Source organism: Octodon degus, unplaced genomic scaffold, assembly GCF_000260255.1.
Source record: "Octodon degus isolate 3935 unplaced genomic scaffold, OctDeg1.0 scaffold00023, whole genome shotgun sequence".
NCBI lineage: Eukaryota > Metazoa > Chordata > Mammalia > Rodentia > Octodontidae > Octodon > Octodon degus.
Window position 1 is genome coordinate 16,552,854 of NW_004524599.1, and position 20,254 is coordinate 16,573,107.

At 46.3% G+C, this 20,254-nt stretch overlaps 1 protein-coding gene across 5 annotated transcripts in view; it reads left to right on the plus strand.

Moving 5' to 3' along the window:
- Positions 1-20,254, plus strand: part of Mylk4 (myosin light chain kinase family member 4) — a 78,595-nt gene that overhangs the window by 41,617 nt on the left and 16,724 nt on the right. For all 5 annotated transcript variants that reach the window (XM_023712075.1, XM_023712073.1, XM_023712072.1 and 2 more), the window contains 6 exons: positions 12,087-12,165; positions 12,503-12,947; positions 14,182-14,483; positions 15,764-15,869; positions 19,637-19,730; positions 19,807-19,916. In XM_023712075.1, the coding sequence (XP_023567843.1) occupies positions 12,087-12,165; positions 12,503-12,947; positions 14,182-14,483; positions 15,764-15,869; positions 19,637-19,730; positions 19,807-19,916 (1,136 nt within the window). The remainder of the gene's footprint in view (positions 1-12,086; positions 12,166-12,502; positions 12,948-14,181; positions 14,484-15,763; positions 15,870-19,636; positions 19,731-19,806; positions 19,917-20,254) is intronic.

Genomic DNA, 20,254 nt, shown 5'->3' on the forward strand with positions numbered 1-20,254 from the left:
CGGGCAGTTGTTCTCTGTGCTTAACAGAACATCGTGATCCCATTGGCCTGCTGCAGAGCCATGAGCATCACACCAGTCACCCTGCAATTTCAGAGCCGCGGTTCTCTGGGCTCCCACTTGTCCTCTACGTGCTTGTTGGGCTCCTGGTGCTATTTGTGTGCCTGGCCTGTGGGGCTTGTCTGGTCTTGAATTCCTACGTGGGCAGAACTCCTTCATGAGCTGTGCCGCAGGAGAGGGTGAAAGGCACCCTCTGCTCTCTCTTTAGGGGGAGCCCCATATGCCCTTATCAGATCCACAAATGAGACACAGGTGTCATAGCACCACTGACAGAAACTAGAACAACAGGAAGGCAAGTGTTTTAGCAGTTTGCTATGACTATAACAAAATACCTGAGACAAAACAATTTAAAAACAGGATATGTTTTATTTTGCTCAGAGTTTTGGGTGTTTTCAGCCCATTGCTTTTGGGGTCTTCAGTGGAGCAGCTCATCATGTTGGAAAGCATGTGATAAAGGAAAGCCAGAGGGAGGGAAGAAGGGAGGGAAGGAGGGAGGGGAGAGAGAGAGAAGGGGAGAGAGAGAGAGAATACTCCCATATCCCATGAAGGGCTCCAGTGGACTAAGAACTCTCACTCAGCCCCATGTCTTAAAAGTTGCCTCCTCCTTCCAGCAGAATGAAGTTCAGCACATGGTTTGTGAAGGATGTTCCTGGTCCAAACGATAGCAGGAAGCCAACTGGAGGTATAACATGCTGACGTAAAATGATGTCTTCTTCTCAATACATAGAATTTTAAATCCCTAAAGCATGACTCATTGTTGAGATCTAATAATTGCTGTGTTATAGGAATTAAAAACAGAATTTGGGAATGATTGGTGTCGAGTTGAGTTGCAAGGACTGAGGAGTTTTCCAAAAGGGACAAATCTGTTCAGTGTTCATGGGTAACAAGGAGACGAGAGGGCTGGCATTGTGGTATGGCGGTCAGCATAGGATGACATGTTCAACAGCTGTCAGTTTCTTAGAGTAAAAATAGGTTTCGCTAGCAGGATAACGCCTGCATACAGCAGCCACAGGCCACTTGTTACTGTGGGGTTGAAGAAATCAAAGAATCTTCTAAGAAAAAGGGGACAATCTGAAATCCTATAGGTAGATACATGGCTTGGAAAGATGTTAAATGTTTAACTTTTTTGAAAAAGCACTGTCTCAGAACTGCTTACTTAGAAAATAGAGTGTTTTCCAGGAGACGGGTGGGAATGTCTACTGAAATATAAGCCAGAGGATGAACCCAAGCCTTTTCATACAAAGATGTCTGCATTGAGATGACCAGATCCTTCACCGCAACCAGAACCTTGAGTTGTGAGGGGGAGTTTGAAGTGACAAGCTGAAAGATTAAGCAGGTGGAGCGTGCAGTCCTGAGGAGACCCAAGCAGTGGGGACGCGGGCAGTTGAGAGCTGCCAGAGCTCGCCCCCAAACACATAGGCGGGTGCACTCTTGTGTCTCCTGAGACTGGAGGCTTAAGTCAAAAGAAACATTTTCTTGGATATTGGATAAATCAATTTTATTGGCAGTGGAAGTGGAAAGGTGACCGTAACTTTTTTCTCCCTAGGACAAAAAAGGCCACATCTTTAGAAAATCTGTGAAATTAAACTTTGTGAAGCAGAGACAAACTCTGTGGTATAATCTGAAAAAGAAATTCACAAAACCTTTGAGGGAAAGTGTAACCAAATAGAATGCCCAAAGGCCAGTTCATGAGAGTGGGGCTTTCCCCAAGGAGTGTCCCTCCTGAACACAAAGCTGGTGGTGCCGCGTGTGTCTGTGGGTCTCACCTCAGCTTTTGGAATTGCTGATTATTTCTTGAAGTCAGTAAGAAAACTTTACCATCGTTAATTATCGAAATAACACATGGCTTGCAGAAAGTACTTTTCAATACAAGGTTGAGATTAATATTATCAAAATTCCTATTTTTAATTTTTAATAAGATATTAGATCATCTGGGAAGAAAGGTTATGTACACACTATAAACACAAACTTGATTAAATCATTGATAGAGAAAAATTTTAATAAAAATATGCATTTGAATGATACACAGTTTTATACCCATTTTATATCATAGACTAGAAAAATACAGGTGTTAGGATTTTGAATTGGTTTTTTTTCCAATTAGAGTCCCCAGTTTACAGATGTGGATTTATATAGCAGTATTATCCACATTTGGTTAATTTTTCTTTACAATTCAAAAGGAAAACTGCATTTGGCATTGACCTTTGTTGTCACAACTGTTAGTGGAGAAAAATGTCGGTGTGGCCGAGACTGAGCGCAGAGCCCATAACTGGCCTCCACGCTGTGCAGCACCTACTGGAAACTGCACTTACTGGTTTTCAAGCCGCCCTGCTTCTCTATTAGAAGTCTGAGCCTGCGCCGTTAGTTTTACGATGACGAAATAAATCCGAACAACAGCAAGGTGATTGCATGTGAAGAACTTTCCACGGACAGATTTAACTGATGCTGCTCAAGTATGTTATGTATTTGTGCAAATGCGTCCCACCCATATAATGAGATCAGCCTGAAAAATGTGTTGCTATATAACTAAATTAAATCAAAATAAAATTTTTACAGTGACTGTTAAATACCAAATTGAACTGATCTCATTATATGCGAAATTCAAGTCTATTTAGACTACTAAATTTTAATGCATGAAAATAATGAGATATGACCAGAATAACTGGGAAAAGGTACTCTTTTTTTTTTTTTTTTTTGGCAGTCTCCTATTTCACAATTTAGATTCCTGCACTTTGATGGGATGTCTTAGGAGATGAGTGTCAGGTATGTGGTAGCTCTCAGTTAGCGGAGGAGGAACAAACATGGTGGTGTCCTGGTGTCTGAAGGAGGTATTTTGCTCGTGATATTTGCTGTGTTCGCAGTGCAGAAAAAGTTCATTCAGCGCTGTGCAAAAGGCACAGCTGTGTGTAGTAAACACAGATGGAGCAGCTTTACATGAGTCTTCTAACTGGGACCACACTTCCATTCTGTGCCGGCATACCCATAACTGAACTTTCCCTCTGTGACTGCTTCTGCTGCTGAGGCCAGCGTCACCTCGTTGTGGGCATTTACCGATTTGTAGCTGCTATGGGTGTCGCCCGGCAGTCTCTGTGGAGGAGCAAGGGCGCTTGTGTGCAGCTGCTTGCTTCACGCAAACGCACGCCCCCATGCTGCTGCTCTGGGGTCCTGGGGGTGGGGTGGGCTAAGTGGGGCTCTGCACCAGCCCAGCAGCAAGGCTCTCAGGCCCCGGTCCCCTGGGGCTCTCCAGATACCACTGGACTACTATAGTCAGGCTTGGGTTCCCCAAAGACTTGGCTGCCAGGTGGCCTCAGTGGGACCTTTAAGAAGTTGGGCCTCCTGGGAGGTCCTTAGGTGCTGAGGATGTGCTCTGGAAGGAGACTGTGGATCCTGAGCCCTTCCTTCCTTTTCCCATACGAGGAAGAGGATGACCCCGGCTTCCTTGATGGTGTGTGTCGTGGGCCCACAGCGCAGGCCGCCTGATCGTGAGCTGAAACTCCAAGTGCTTCCCTTGTGTTAGGTATCGTAAGTAATCTAGAGAGTAAAGTGCAGGGGAGCCTGTGTATAGGTTACATCCTACTACTAAGCCAGGTGATATAAAGGATGTGAGAATCTGAGGATTTCAGAATCTGTACAGGTTTAGAAACCAGTCTCCTGAAGATACTGGGGGACAACTACTCCAAGTTATCTAAAGCTCACTCTGGCATGGTTTCTTTTTCTAACTTTGCATCTTAATATTGCTTTTAGTTGAGGCCCATGTTTGGCCGATCTGTGGAGTGCAGAATTTAGCAGAAAGTTCTGGTTACCAGATATCTAGTGAGGTGGTGTGTGCTCCAAGCCCCTGCCAGGACCCCGGGTCAGACCCTGGGCACTCTGCAAGGCTCACTGATGTTCTGCCCCGTGCTACGTGTCCATGGAGGCCTTCCCACCACACCGTGGCATCCAGCTCAGTGGAGTGCAGTCTGGGCTCCTTTCTCCTGTTTTCCTGTCATCCCTCTGAGCTTATCCAAGGCTTAGCTCTTCAGGTCCCACATGGATGGAAGTAAAGCCTAAAAAGAGACCCAAGGCCATGACACATGTTTTGTGAAGTGTGTCTTCACACCAATTCATTATGTATAGCACCTAAATTAATGCATTTTCAACTTTAATGTACATAGGGACCTCCTGGGGATTGGTTAAAAGCAGATTCCAGTTGGGCAGGTGGGAGAAGAGGCTCGCTCTGTTTGTTTCTTTTGTTCACATGTAGCAGTGTTGTGCTTCACCCCTGAGGAGACTCTGCATTTCTGTGGTGCTCTCTGGTGACACCATGACTGCAGGTGCATAGACTCCTTCTGGAGGGAAGTGACGTGGTGGCTCAGTGCTGACCGCTGATGGTTATGGTTCAGCCATGAAACGCTTGTGTGTTAAAGACCTGGTTCCAGTGCAGCAGAGGAGGTGGCTTTTAGGAAGCGACCAAACGGTTGGGTGATTTCATAATTGGATGGCATTATCGTGCCGTGATGGAAACTCAGGAGTTGAAGGGAGAGGGTCCAAGGAGGCCCCTGAGACACATTTTGCGCCCAGCTCCTTCCCTCTACCTCTGTCCTGCTAACCATGAAGTAAGTACCTTTCCCTACCACACCCTTCCGCCAGGATGTTCTCTTGACCACAGACCCAAAGGCAATGAGCCAGCTGACCATGGACTGAAACCCCTGAAACTATGAACCACAATGAATCTTTCCTCCTTTAAATTGTTTCCCTTACGCATTTTTGTCACAGCAGCAAGAAGCCAAAATACACGTAGTCGTAACTGCTTCACATTTACCTAGATTTAGTTTTTCATGCTATTTCAAATTCAAAGGCATTCTCAGGAGGTTCTCAGCATCTCATTTTCAGAGGTAGCTTTTAAAAAGCCACTCTGATTTTCTGTGTGCTGATCACATTTCCTGTATAGGGGAAGAAGCAGAAAAGTAAGCTATGAGGAGCTCAAGCATTTTGCTGAAACCTCCGGATGCCCCCCAGTACACAGTGCCACACCTCCCCCTGCCCGAGAAAACCCTGAGAACCTCCGCAGCCTCTGTGTGAGGAGCCATCTGCTGGGAGAGGCTGAACGGACTCCTTGAAGCAGGAGACAGGAGATGGAGTGATAAATATGAGCCTGAAATAAAAATTAAAAAGCATACGGAGTGCACCATGTGAAGTGAAAGCTCTTAAACCTGTCTGCAGTGGGGAGAGATCAAAGGGTGTATTGGCTGATGAAAAAGCACCATAAACCTTGTGTGGAGATGTTCCAAGGTCTGGTCCTATGTAGTCTTACAGAGGAATTTCACTGAGTTGGACTTAATTTAATCAAGTGAACATAAAGAATTCAAGCGACTATTAACACATGGCGCTCACAGTTTCATAGCAGCCTCACTGCGCATGGTGCTCCTGGTAAGGGAATGGCAAGGAGGTGGAAGCGTGCCGTGAGCTACCTTCAGAGATTCCTTTCTGTGCAAAATGCTATAAACAACTCTAGGTGATGCTTCTCTGTGCCAGACTGAGTGCTCCCAAAGCCGTTGACCTCTCCTTATTACTCTGGGACCAAGAAGCAAGGGAGTGGGGCTTGAGATGAAGGACCAGCAGCACAGTTGGGAACACCGGCATCTTCCCTTGCGCTCTCTGTGGGTGTTCCATAGGTCATTTTTGCCTGGGAGGTTTTGGGGCCTCCAGGACAGTGCCTTAGACAGATTTTTAGTTACATATGAGAAGTGAACAAAAATAACAACAGACATTTGTTTATGTTTTTAAAAAATTATTACAGTAAAGCACAGTGCCACCAACTCCTCAAAATACTCCCAGTTGCTTCACGCTCACATACTCCATCATTCTTGCCACTTTCTGAAGCAGTTCTGGGAGTGCTCTTTCATGGGTGTCATTAGTTGTACTGCTGTCTTCCTACCCTAAATTAATTAAAAACGTTTGCCTTTCTTGGTCTTTTTGATTTGAGGGAGGGGCCAGAAGAGGCGCAGTGCCAGACCTGGTGAACAAGGTGGCGCCACAGTGTTCTTCCAAGCCTGTCTTTCTGTTGAGCAGCACTCTGGTATAAGGTATGGTATCTTGGTGCCCTACCAAAATATACAGTGCTACTAAATGTGAGACCAAGATTCCCAGCCTGTGAGCTGTAACTGACTTGTTAGAAGTGGACAGATCCCATGCAAGTGTTTGTGACCACGCTAGCTGTGCTGTGTGAACTGCACCCTGCGGTGGCAGAATGTGTGCTGGGGCTGACCACTGTTAGCCGTCGCTGGCCTTGCCTGGCCAAGACCTCATCAGGTCTTTCAAAGCTCCACAGAACCTATAACCCACCAGGTCTATGCTGTAGCAGGAGGGCTGTCAGATAGGAACAACTTTATAGAGTGTACTTGAATAAAATGCACACTGGGCTGGGGGAGTTGCTCAGTAGCAGAGTACTTGGCTGGCAAGAATGAGGACCAGCACAGAGAAAAAAGCTATTGTCAACAAAGAATGACCTAAGAGTAAATTTGACCAAAACTGTACTCTACTTTGTCTTTTTTGGGCAGATGGGGTTGGGCTGTGAAATGTAATAGCCCACCTTTTTAGTGGTGCTGCTTAATACACGCATCCCTACCTGACAGGTGATCCAATTAGACTTTCCTGAATCTACCTGTAACACTGAGAATCAGAACCGAACCTATTGACTTGGGTCCTGAATGAAGCTCACTTCGTACAACTGCGAGCACACCCAGAGCCTCTCGTCTTCCTGGTGAGGTTATTTTCTCAGGTGACTTTCACTGTCCCTGCTGTCATCAGTAGCCCAAGGAGGGGGCACTTACTGAGTTCTGAAATCAAGACAAACACTATCCTTCCAGGACTGTGTCAGTCAGAACCTGCCCTGGCTTCCTCCACGCTGGTCCTCACCCACCACAAAACAGGTTGTGCTTTCTGAACTTTCCTTTTATCCTCCTTAAGACTGCAGGGTGTTTTCCCACTTAATGCACAGAGAGTGCGAGAGTGCCCTGAGGGTACCCAGAAATAGATGTATTTAAAAAAATGATCTTTTATGCTAGGTAAGGAAACATTGTCTTACTGTTTCTTCTGAAAATTCCACTTCTTTGTATTCTGTTAGATTTCCTTTTCTTTTTCCACCCTAGGAACTGAGTCAAAGGTTAACAGAGCCATTGCTGTGACTTCACTTTTATGGTGGCAAGGATTAGGTAGAAATGGCCCTCCATGTTCATCTCAGCAATACGCAAAGTCAGCACCCCAGGCAGTCGTGTCCCAGGTGCGATGGTGTGAGCACAGTTATGCTGTAGCAACTGTAACCTGGCCATGGAGGACGGTGGGTGTCACTTGATGTTACAGCAGTGAAGGATTGAGCATTGGCGGCGGGGAAGCCTTTGGAATGAGCAGTAGGGTGGCTGGTTCCCTGACACAGTCTGACTTTTTAAAATCCAGTTTTTACATAGAAAGGGACTCCAAGACAGAGAAGGCAGAGTCATTCAGTTCTGAATCAGTTCTCTTTGGCTATTCCCCTGCTGTCAGGAAAAAGTCGAAGCTTAATGTAGCACAGAGTGAGAGGAAATGGATGTCTCGGCAGCCAGGTGTGCGGCTGCAGGCAGGCGACCTGCCCTGCTGTTCAGGGAGGGATTCTCAGGCCACAAGTAGAACTTTGCACAGAGACGTGACCAGCGAGCTCCTGGGCGCCTAGGGCTGGGCAAGTCGTGAAAACAGACCCTGGAAAGGCGAGTCCTGGCCCCCTGAAGCAGTGCTGCGAATGTGCAGGCGCTGGGTGGTGGTTCGAATGATGTCCTTGCCCTCAGACCTGCTCCCTAGAATGGCTCTAGTCTGGAACACATTTTCAGCCAAGCAGAAGGGGAGAAATGCTTTTACATAGAGGAATGGTCTCCAGGTGATGTTGATGTGGGACTAGGGTTAGTGAGAGACTTCTAGGCACACTGTAAAATGTTTATCTATAAATTATGCACATTGATAACCAGTACATATATATTTATTTTTATAAGGCACATTTAATTTATCATGCAAGCCCAGTAATTGTATACATGTTCCACTTCATTCCTGTGTATTATTTCTTTATGCAGTTCACATATTTTATCTACTCAGTTGAGGGCTTTCGGATCGCAGGTAGACGATGCCCCCACAGCTGATCGCAGCCTCGTTCTCACGGGCTTCAAGGGGGTCTGTGCTGGATCTCTGCACTCAGGTTACCCCCTTGCTGCTGTTGCTTTGTTTTCTTTCAGGATCAAGCTGGGGGCTTTCCTACAAAATCTTATTTTTCACTCCTTGCCTTGCAGTTCTTTCCTGGATCCTTCCCTTTGCATGGTTATACCTGTGGTGGAATCCGCACCTTAGTCACCAGAATGAACCCTCCGGCCCCAGCATCACGCGGTCTTCTCATTCTGCCCTCCCCTTCCCGGGCTTGCAGGGCTCCGGTGAAGCTGCCCTGGCCACGAGTCAGAGGCTCTGGCCTGGAGTTTTAAGCATATAACACATGCGTTTGGTAGATCTGTATCTACGTATATTAGTGACTCACTTCAGGCTGCAGTAGTGTGTTATCACAGTTGGTTGACTCAAGCAGTACACACTTACTTCCCACAGTCCTAGAGGAGGGAAGCCCCCGCCTAGGGAGCAGATATGGACAGAGCCCGTTTCCTGGTGTTTCAACTGGCGGCGAGCGGAGGGCGCAGGCTCTGGTGGTGTTTCCCGCGGGGCCCTCCCCAGGCGTACTGGCTGACCTTGCGGCCTGCTCACCGCCTCTTACTAGACCACTCTGGGGTTAGGCTTTCCTCGGATGAGTGTCTGGGGTCACAAACACTGAGCTCCTATGAAATGAAATAAATAGGAAGGCGCTGGAGCATTTCCTTCACATTCCTTGGGGCTGCCATGAGTGATCCTGGGGCACACGCTCCCCTCTTGGGAGACCCATCGGCAAACAGGACAGACACAAGTGTGTTGTGAGTATTTGGGCATCAGGGCCACGTCCCCTTTCTTCCCTGTTTCCTCCAGATTTCACTGGTAAATTATCATAAAATGAATTGGCAAATAGTGAGAAAGGTATTCACATGCAAGAATGTATTTCCTAAGCAAGTGAATTTGGATGAAACAAGGTCTTTTGATTTGCTCGGCCAGTGTGACTGCAGCCGAGTAGCACGGTCCCTCACGGGCTTCTCTTTCCTTTAGCGGGATGTTGAACACGGTGGTTTCGGAACTTCACCCTTAAGAGCACCAGGCCTGCCCTCTTCGGTGGGCAGGAAGCAAATTTTATTCTTGGACAACAAACAAGATACACATACAAACCTGTGTTTCTTATTTTAGGAACTTGTATCCAGAACTTAAGAATGCAAAATAAAAAGGTTTCATGCTGAAATTTAAGCTGATTGCCCTCTCGAGACAGAAGAGTCCAATTTCTGCTCGTCAAGGACAGCGCAGCCCAGAGTTCCTGTCGATGTCAGTGTTACACAGGGAGATGAAGACGCAGCAGCCGGTGGCTGTGGGCGCCATCTTACGCGGTTCAAATGGGAAAGCAGATGGGACGCACAGCTGCCTCAGGAAGACACAGCCTCACTGGGAGGCAGGCTTCCTCTAGGTCTCAGCACCAACAGCTGCTCCTACCGGCTGGGTGTGGGCGTTGGAGGTGGACCTTTATCCTGGACACTCAGATGGGGTGGGGGCCCGCCCAGATCCGTCACTGTACATACATGGATGGGCTGAAATTGATTGCTATATACCCATCTTCAGTGCTGAGGCCATCCTTGCTTTTGCTGCTGTGCTTATGCCGTGCAGCATAAATCTAGAAGTGTAGTGCTTACTGATACACCAGGAGATTCCACTTCAAAACAGAGGCACAGAAAGACAAATGTAAAATGTAAACACAGTTTGTAAAATGATCTTATTTGGCTCGTTTGGATACGCCTTTCCAAAACTGACCATCGTCTCACTTAATTCTAATCTCTTACTCCTCTAATGTGTTTTCAGTTTTGGTCTTTCTTAATCTTCCTTATCTCTTGTGATGCCAACTATGTAGCAGATAGTTAAAGATAAATATTAAAGTGTAGCTCACTAAATGCAAATATAGCCTGCTCACAATTGTTAGCACCATGGTGGTGAACACGCGTGCCCCGGGGGCCATGTGGAGCCCTCTGTCATCATGCGAACCCGGTCACCTCGGCCACCGAGCATCACAGCTATTGTTTTTCTGAACCAAAACCTCAGTATTGAGGTTTGATTGCAGTGTTGGCACTTTGTGACAAATCAGTGGGTTGGAGCTGCAGTCTGGGCACGCGGCCTCTGAAAGGTCTGCTATCCCTGGTGTGTATGCACTCCCTAGGAGCACTGCCTGAAAGTAGCACGGAGTTAGAATCCTGGCTTCATTTGCAAAGTGGGACTGATAGTCTTTGCCACGGGTTGCTCTGAGGACAACCAAGTTGATAAGGTGGAGTTCACAGGCGGATACGTGGCTTGCAGTCCACATTCAGTACATTCTAGCTTTATCATTGATGTCACCACCATCATTAATGTCACACTACTGTCACCCTCATTATCCACGTCACTGTTGCTGATCTCTGGCCTGAGTATCAGGAGTCAAAGATAGACTATTCTTTTTGCACATTAGAAGCCCACAGTCTGGTGGGAAATTGACAAGAAAAAAGGCCAAGAAAGTGCTGCCGAAGATCGTCCAGGGCTGGGCAAATGCCAAGCTTTGTGCAAGACTAGAGGAGGATGAGCAGCCAGCTTTGCGAAGGAGCTGAAGGCTCTTTCTCCTCCCATCTTTGCCCTTAGACTTTGAAACGATCCCCCTGTAGCTCCGAAGCCTGGCGTTCTATAGGTCTACAGAAGCTGCCTCTCCCTTGAAGGCCCTCATCTTAAGCATGGAGCTATTTTGGGTCCATGGGATTTGCCCTCCAAATTGTAAGTGCAGAGTGATGATCTGTCTTGACGTCTAAACTCTGTAGCTGTAGGTGGTTTCACACTTGCAGCGAAGCGTGCTATTTCACATTGAAAGAAAAAGACTGATCCTTTGTATAGCTATACAATTCCATTAGTTTATAAGATATAACTTTAGAATTTGTGAAAATTTGGGCAACTTTGGCTACTGTTTACCTTTTATATAGTATTTTAAAGACTTTACAAGACGAGTACATGGAATCCAGGATTTTGAGAATGTTTATCCACTTAGGGGGAAACAATGAAAACCTCCTACCTTTTGCCTCCTTCCTTCTAGTTTACAGAGTTCATTCACATATATCCCTGGGGGCGGGGCTGCCATGGCAGACCTGGGGATCGAACCTTCCTCGGCCCCTGTGCCCCTGTGCCAGCTTGCAGGCGCTTTAATCCGCTGAGCTATTTGGCTGGCCCTTATGTTCTCTTACTTTTATGAACTATATCAAGATGATAAACGTTAAGTCAAGGGCGAGAGATATATCATCAGTATGCTTTAATCTCTTCATGAAAATGGGCCACCTTCTACAAACCATGACAGAGTAGTACAGGATTTCTTTGCATACAGTAAGTTTATTTGCTTTCAGATACTGCAGTCTACACAGGATTAATCTAGATTGAAAACCTCCTATATTACTATAAATTTTGTGGAATTTTTCCATGTCTAATACTACAGGTATATATATTATAAATATCCCTCAGGGGATATTTAGCAATCTCTGGAATCATTTTGTTTTATTACTACTACATTTGATTGGCAAAGATTCAGACAGGACAAATGGGTTTTGAGATTGATCGCTCTAAAAGGTGAATGTAATCAATAATGTATTTTTTATATACTAAGAATTGAACTCAGGACCTTGTGCTTGCCAGGCAGGCACTTCTGCTGCTCAGCTATATCTCCAGCTCATTAAAAGAACACATTTCAAATATTTGGAGCTATGTTTTTGGTTATCACAGCTGAGAGTGAGGGTGCTCCTGGTGTCTGATAGCTGGAGGCCGGGGGTACTACATACCCTATAGTGCTGATGAGATTCTTCACAACAGAGAAACATAGGTGTCACAGGTAACCCCCATTACTTGTGTGTCCACAGGCTAAAGAGCAGGCATGGTTAAACCCTGGCCTGAAGGAAAGGACATCTATCACAGATGAAAGGACATCAGTTGTCACAGGTAATATCCTTGGAATATGAGATAATTAAGGTTAAAGAGAGTTCTGTTATCAGAATTCTGTTGTTATTCAGAGGAAATTACATGAAGCCAGTACAGCGAGAAATGCTGTTTCGTGAACACTTTTATCTGATTGGCTTTTGGTTCTACTAGGTACAAATAAGAAAACTACTCAAAAGCCAGTTGCCCATCAATTGGTTGCATTTTTGTGTTTCGCTTTTAAAAGCTCTTATGTGCTCTAAAAAGAAACCAGAATAGAGATTCCACTTTATGAAGTCAAAATTGTACAGATCACGTGCCTTCCCCATTAATATATTTTGTGTCCTATGATGGCTTCCAGAGGGATCTACCAGGAAGAACCACCTCTTGTCTGAGAAAGAAAAGGTAGCTAAACTCAACAAGAAAAATGCCGAGAAGACCAGTGCCTCTGTAGCTCAATACAGCTTTGCCATCTGCCCTCCAGAGAGAGGAGGCGAAGAGGAAGGCTTTGCTGCAAGAAATTCCATAGCACCAAGTGAGAAGACAGCTGGAGAAGACATTTCGTGCACACAGAGCCCAAAGGGACAAGAGAGCAATCGTGCTGGCATTGACAGGCAAGCTGCTGTGGACAAAAATGAATGTCTGCGGTCTGAAGAAGGAAAAAATGGGCTCCATCCCACGGAAAGCAGTACGGGCAGGGAAACTGAGGAAGGAGAAGCAACAAACACAAGCAGGACAGCGCTGGACCAGCGTGCAGGGGAGGAGCAGCGCGCGGATGAAAGCGGCGCTGGTCAGCCCCAGGACAGGTAGGCTCCCGCTGCACGGCACCTGTGCTTGTGCCTCTTTACACCCTTACCACTCTAGGTTGTAGCCAGGGATGAATGCAGAGCGTGTCAAGGGAGGGGTTCAGCGTGCAGCTCTTCTGTTCATGGGGATTTCTTTCTTATGGCCATACTTTCATGCCATTATTGTTTACTCTTGCCTGAGATGTCTTCAGTCCTTTTATTGTTTTCTTTTCTGTTCCTCCTTTTCTTTGGGGCTGGTGAGCAAACCGTGGGCCTAGCTCGTGGTAAGCACAGGGCCACCCTTGAGCCACACCCCGAGTCCCATCTTGTTTTCTACCAACCGGTTGATAAAGGTGATGATTATTAATTTTCTAGTGAATCCGTGTTTTTTAAAGATCACATAATTTTTTTTGTTCTTTTTGTGTAGCAGTATAGCTCATGTTCTCCCAGGAGTAAAGAAGTGAATAATGATGAGATTTAATTATAAGTTAAAAATCTATTTCTGAAAAATCTTACTTAAGTTCATTATGCATGATAAATTAACTATTTCACCTAGTCCTCAGGGTTGTAAATGGGCTATTGAAAGACTTTCTTCCTCAACTACAAAGTTTCACACATAAAGTCAAGAAAATTTATAGCCAACTAAAATGAATTACTTTTAGTTTTGATGAACAAAAAAATTTTATTGGAACAAAGTATATCAATCACTTGTGTGTTCTTTGGTAGAAATGTAAGACTACTTCTTAAGTAAAAATACATTGAAACCTAACCTTGGATAAGTCTAATTTTCTGTAAATTACATACAAGCATTGATTATCAGAGCACTCAGTATAAAGATGCACTGAGTATGCTCAGGAGCAGCCCCAAGCTGGCAATTAGGTCAGTTCTTCCACCAATAAAGCTTCTCTCATAGCTGCTAAATTTCAGAGCACTTATTGCTTCTTTTGTGAGGCTGCCATTCAGTTAGTCCATGTTTTGTAAGAAGACAAAGCAGAAAGAAATGAAGATCGAGTTAGATTTTCTTAGTGACCACTGTGCCGTTGGTGGGGTGACGCGGGGCCACCTCTGGGTCTCTATCCTTAGGCTGACATGGGGAAAGCCCACTCTCATTTTGTCTCCAAAACTGAAATGGTGTCTCTCTGTCCCAGAACTCCAGCTCTCTACAGCAGAAGGCTGCTGCAACAAAGTTCCAGCCTAAGAATTTTCATATTTTCTCCTTCAAACTTGAGACCTGCAACTGGATTTTATTTTCCAGGTGTATTGGCAGCATAAAGGCTCTTTCTACACCAGGAATCCGGAGAAATTCTGCATCAGGGTCCTCATTCCAGAACGCTGAGCAGACAGAGTCGGCGGGCAGCAGTAAGCGGAGAGTGGCAGAAGAGCCCTGCGTGGACGAGCACACCAAGAAGAGCAGGACAGATGTAGCGGGCCTGGGCGTGGAGGGCGCACTGACAGAGACTCCAGAAGCCAGGCAAGGCCAGGCGCGGGCCCAGGCTGGACCCCAAGAGTCCACTGGAGCAGAGATCCCCGGAATGCAAGATCTGGTGGCTCCACTGGGTAAGAAGTGGCCTTGGGTTTGGCCGTTGAGTGCTTCTTAGCCTTGTCCAATGATCCACCCAACTAAGTTTCTCCCAGTCTAACAGCCTGAGGGAGGCCTGATGCCATAGTGACAGCATGTGTGTGTTCAACCGAGCACACTCAAGAAATTAAACTGGAAGAAATGGGTGGCAGCGAGAGAATCCTCTCAGGACTTCATTTTTCAGTATGCTTTTGGCCTGAACGTGAATGGCTGTACTGAATCAGATTCCTAGAGGTTTGTGGTACCTGAATATAAAGATGCTAAATTAAAATTGAAGATTAAAATATTAAAATTAAACTTGACATTAAAGTAAATTTGGTAGAGCACCTAGGCCAAGATGAGTACTCAAGAGATGCAAGCTGGACAGATGTCACGCCGTGAGAACAGGGCTGCTCTCTCCTCCCCTTTTGCATCTCTGCTGTGCACACGCAGTAGCTGCTTAGTGAGTAAATGGGCTGCCGGCCAGCAAATGTTAACGGGAGTAGTCGTGGGAAAGTGAAAGGAAGGCTGGTAATTACGCGTGTTAGGGCTGTCGAGGTGGGCTAGCGTTTAGACGTATCGGGTGGGAGGTGGAAAGTGGAAGAAATTTGATAGCTGTGAAATACACATTTACCTAGTTTTATTGGGTGTTCTACTTCTAGTCATCCAGGGAAATGTCATCTTTGTGCCTTAAAAGTGTCCTAAATAAAGGCTACAACATTTTGGCAAGTAATATATACTATCAATGGCATGAAGAAATGCTTCATTTTTCTTTTTTCTCTCCACATTAATTAAAAGAATGGACTATTACATTCAGGTATTTTTTTTAAAAAGTGGATCAAAGACTTTCTCATGTTTGATTTAAAGTAGCCTTGGGCTTGGGAATCTACTTGTGTGTGTCATGCTGGGGGTTAGATGCAGAACCACGTGCATGCTCTTCGCCTGAGCTATGCCCCTGCCCCTGGAAGGGTGACCTGTCTGAGCTGTGGCGGGGTCAGAGATGTTTGGCTCTCTTGACATTTCTAAATGTGGTCCTGAAGAGGGTATGGGTGACAGGTGAGCTGTCCTGACAGTCTTTCACAAAGGTGTCAGATGTTACCTCTATGAATCACAGGTCACAATATGCAATGAACATTTATATTCCTGACTCTTGGGGATGACACAGGTGACACACTGTGTTTTATTACTAAAGAAGGGAATCTTTTCTGAAGGCAAATGGGCAGTGCTAGAAAGAGGTCGGACTGCTTGACAGAGCCCTTCTTTCCCTCTAATCGTTTAGATGATGTCCCGGCTCCTGCTGCCCCATTTGATCATCGGATTGTGACAGCCAAACAAGCAGCAGCGAATAGCTTCTACACCGTGAGCAAAACAGAGATCTTAGGAGGGTGAGTCCTGCTCCACAGAGCACTCCCTCGGTGAGAGCAGAGGCCGTCCGGAGACGGCCTGAGACCTCGCGCGTGTCTCCGGTCGCACTCTGAGCACTTAGAAGCATGATTAGCAAATGTTTTAAGAGATGGGAGGCTTTCTTGAAAACTGTCACTGATGCCAGGCACGTTGGCGCGGTGACTAAGCTCCATCTTATACCTGCTTCACTTCCCGTGTTGTAATGTCTGAAAGAAAGAAAAACCCTGTGTGACTCACCAGGAGGTTCAGAAGTGTCCAGAGCCATAGCTTAAACCCCAGGAGACAAAACGTAGAAATGAGTCAGCGCTATGTCTTTCCTGTGGCATGTGTTAAAGCTTTGTGTCATTGTCCCTGGTTTCCGACTTCTGCTGTTACTGTATACTCTATTAATTCCTATATAATTATAATCCATTCACCTAGTGGATTTCCTCAAAGAAGACTTTACTTGGTTGACATCTAAATGTACACTTCTCTCCCTAAAGAAGGAAGATTAGAGTTTACCAAGGAAGCACATTTACACTTGGGGATGGCCTTTCCTCTTCTAAATCAATCACAGTCCCTCTATGAGGTCTTGTGGTTCAAAGCCTGCTTTCCTACCCTCAGCACATCTGTGTAGGTTAGGAAGGAGGAGGTAGAAAGTTTTCACACACACACACACACACACACACATTTTACTTACTAACACGTGGGAAATATGCACAATTGTGACAGCAGGCATTTCTGAGATTGGTCACTAGGGTGTAGTCAATCGATTTTTATAAAATCCCTTCTTCCTCTTCCCAGCGCATGTCCCTTTGGCTCTGCCATGTGGAACCACCTGAACTTTGGTTTCTCAGCCAGTTGGTTGCAGGGAGCTCCCCCTGGGACTGTGGGGATGGGCCGAGGGACAACTGCAAACTCAAAACATTAGCTGGTGCCCCCGACGTCTGAAATCTTTGGGCCTTCGGGGACTTCAGTGGCAAGCCAGCAACTATTTCTCCGAAGGAGAATAGTTATTTGCAGTAGCAACTTTGAAATACTTCCCAGGGTTTAGACTGTTTGTCTGGCCAAGGTTTTTCAATGGCTCCTTTGCAGCTCCTTTCTGCATCTTTGGGGAGCACAGGTTCTGCTCAGTGGTGCTGGGGTACAGGCCGGTGTGGGAGGGCACTGGGCACCACTCAGCACTGGCAGCCCGAGCTGGCTCACTGTGAGGTAGAAGAGCAGCCCTGATGCATGCTGTTGCCCGCAGGGTACATCATGCTGTGCTCTCCTTTTCTTTGGCAGAGGACGTTTTGGGCAGGTTCACAAGTGTGAAGGGCCGTCAGGACTGAGCCTCTTCCTCTTGACAGGGGACTCAGACATAGCAGCTTCACGTACTTCTGGCAGAGATATGGCAGCAGGCCAAGGACCTCTGGATTCAAAGAGCCTCTCCTGGGCTCATCTCCCACCGCGTGGGCCTCAGGCTTTGCCTACTCTAGTTTGGATTTACAGTGTGTCCCCAAGGACCATGTTAAGGTCTCAGTGTCCATCCCAGTGGTGCTGTGGGCAGGTGGTGTAACCTTTCAGAGGTGAGGCCTTGTAGGAGGAAGTGAGGTCACCGGGGGTGTGTCCTTCAGGGAAGTGACATCACTGGGACATGTCTTTGAAGGGAGGATTGGAACCTTTGTCCCTCATGTCCTTCTCTTTGCTTCCTGGTACCATGAAGTGAGAAGCGTCCTCTGCCATGCACCATGACGTTCTGCCTTACTTCAGGCTCAGACCAGGTGACCATGGACTCAAACCTCTAAAATCATGACCCAAAATAAGTCTTTCATCCTTAAAGTTGTTTATCTGAGGTGTCTTGTTCTAGCAGTATGAAGCTGACCACCATAACCCCCATCAATGTGTCTGGTGAGCATCAGGCCAGTCTGGTGGCCGAATATGAATCCTATGAGAGGACCTCAAAGTCCAAGGTCTCTGCTGAATAAATCACATGAGAGACCCAGACAAGTGGAGCTAGCCCTGGAATCTAACCATGATGGCCCCTGTGGTAGGCCAGGAAGCTCTGAGGCCGTTGCTTATGATGAGGAATAGTGTTTTCTTCATCAGTGGCCACATAGAAGGTGCCTTGGGCTGTGTTTGTGTTCTCCAATAGTGATTCCTTTTGGAGTGGTGGTTTGAATTGAAGCCACCACTTGACCATGGCTCCAGTAATCTAGCATCTTTTTCAACAGACCCCTGCTTCTCGGGTGGGTGGGTAGCCACACTGGGAATGCAGTGGTCACCACTGCACCTGTCTGTCAGGTGTTGTTGTCACTCCACAGGTGCCAGGGGTACAGTCTTTTTGCATTGTTTGTGCTTGGGAGGCTCTCCTACTCCCTCCCAGAGCAGCCACCATGGCACAGAACAAGGATATATGGTCTATCTTACTTTACTAATTAAAGAATAAGATCAGGCAAATCAAATTTTGAAATTGTCCAGGAGTGTTCATTTCTGAATATTATTGCAGAGATAAAAAGCTAATTGAGTCCATTTCTGTTAGTCTAATGAATTACCTGAGGCTGCGTGTTAATTGAGGAAAGAGGTTCATTTAGCTCATGGTTCTGGAGATTCAAGAACATTCAGGATCTAAAATCTGAGAACTACTGTTACAGAAAACTCAAAAGTTTTCTGACTATAACTGAATGCGAAAGGCTGGGCTTTGAAAGCAAATGGTTAATAATTCTCAAATGTTGGATCTTGCATCAGCATTGTCTCAGCTCTGATGAGGAGTCCCCAGCGTTGTCACATCATGGCAGACAGCATTGTGGTGGGAATAAGCGTAGAGGACAGGGGTCACGTGGCATGACAGGAAGCCAGGGAACAACATGGAAGGGTCAGAATTGCTCTTTCATAGCTGCCCTCTCATGGAAACCAGGAGCCCACAAGATCAGTATCAGCTACTTCCCAGCACAGTGCCCCGAAGGACTCAATTACTTCCTGGTAGGTCCCACAACCTAACGGTTCCACGCCATCCCTACTGGCCAGCCTGAAGATCACACTTCTAACACGTAAACCTTCAGGGGATATGGCTACATACAAACCATATCTGTAGTAGAAGCTGTCTTTTGAAGCACGTACAGGTTGACATCCAGGCCGACTATGAAAAACATCATCAGCAACTATATGTATGCTGATTATATGCATCTATGTGCAATATTGTTGTTGCCTTTTTATTTATATGCAGTTTTGAAAAAGATTTTTGACACACCTGACCTGTAGGCGGTATTCATTTGCTTCCAAAGCCTAGCCTTTTGCATTCAGTTGTATTCAGAAAAACATCTGTGTTGTCTATAACAGTGGTTCTCAAATTTTAGTGTTTAAATGATTTGCCCAAGGAGCAGACTAAAATGCTTCACCCTGGATTCCTGCCTCTGCTGGTCTGTGATCTGAGCAGGAGACCTACATTCTTTTGGGGTTTTTTTTTTGGCGGAACTGGGGATTGAACTCAGGCCCTTGTGCTTGCCAGGGAAGTGCTTATTCCACTGAGCCATCTTCCCGGACCCAAAACCTACATTCTTAACACCCTCCTCCTCCAAGGACCTTCTGATACAAGTGATCACAGCCATGCCTAGACCAGAGGTCTGCTAGGAGCTTACTGGATACAGCAGAGGCACCCCTAGCTTTGCTCATTTAAATTCACAAAGAGAAACACCAGGGTGACCGGCCGCCCACTGTCCACTTGGTAGGGACTCTCCTCGGCCCCTGCTCACAACAGTACATCATGCTGTGCTCTCCTATTCTTTGGCAGAGGACGTTTTGGGCAGGTTCACAAGTGTGAAGAGAAAGCAACGGGCTTGAAGCTGGCTGCCAAAATCATTAAGACCAGAGGTGCAAAGGACAAGGTGAAGATGCGGGGTTCCCAGGTCTCCCTGTCCTGTCCAGTTTCCCCACCCCATTAACACACCATGTCCTTCTTAGGAGGAAGTGAAAAATGAGATCAGTGTTATGAACCAGCTGGACCACGTGAACCTCATTCAGCTCTACGATGCCTTCGAGACCAAGAACGACATCGTCCTGATCATGGAGTAGTACGTGTCCCCTCCCTGCCCCGAAGAGCCATATGCACTGCCCCTCTGGTTCTGATGCGTGTGGAGCACAGAAATGTGTCTGTTTCACAAAGAAAATCGCTGCTGAGTAGCCTCTCCTGGTGCGAGTCACTGTTGACACATGACAGGATGGAGCATCTCAGAATGGCTTTGTGTCTAAGCTGTGTTATTAAGATCCAAGCCTGCGTTTCATCCTGGGTCATAGAGGAGAGAGTGGGCTTGTAGGAAGTCCTTTATCCTTAGGGAATAGGTACTGAGACCTCCCAAGAGATGCCTGAGGGTACTGCCAAGCCCCATTTATGCACTGTGCTTTTTTTTTA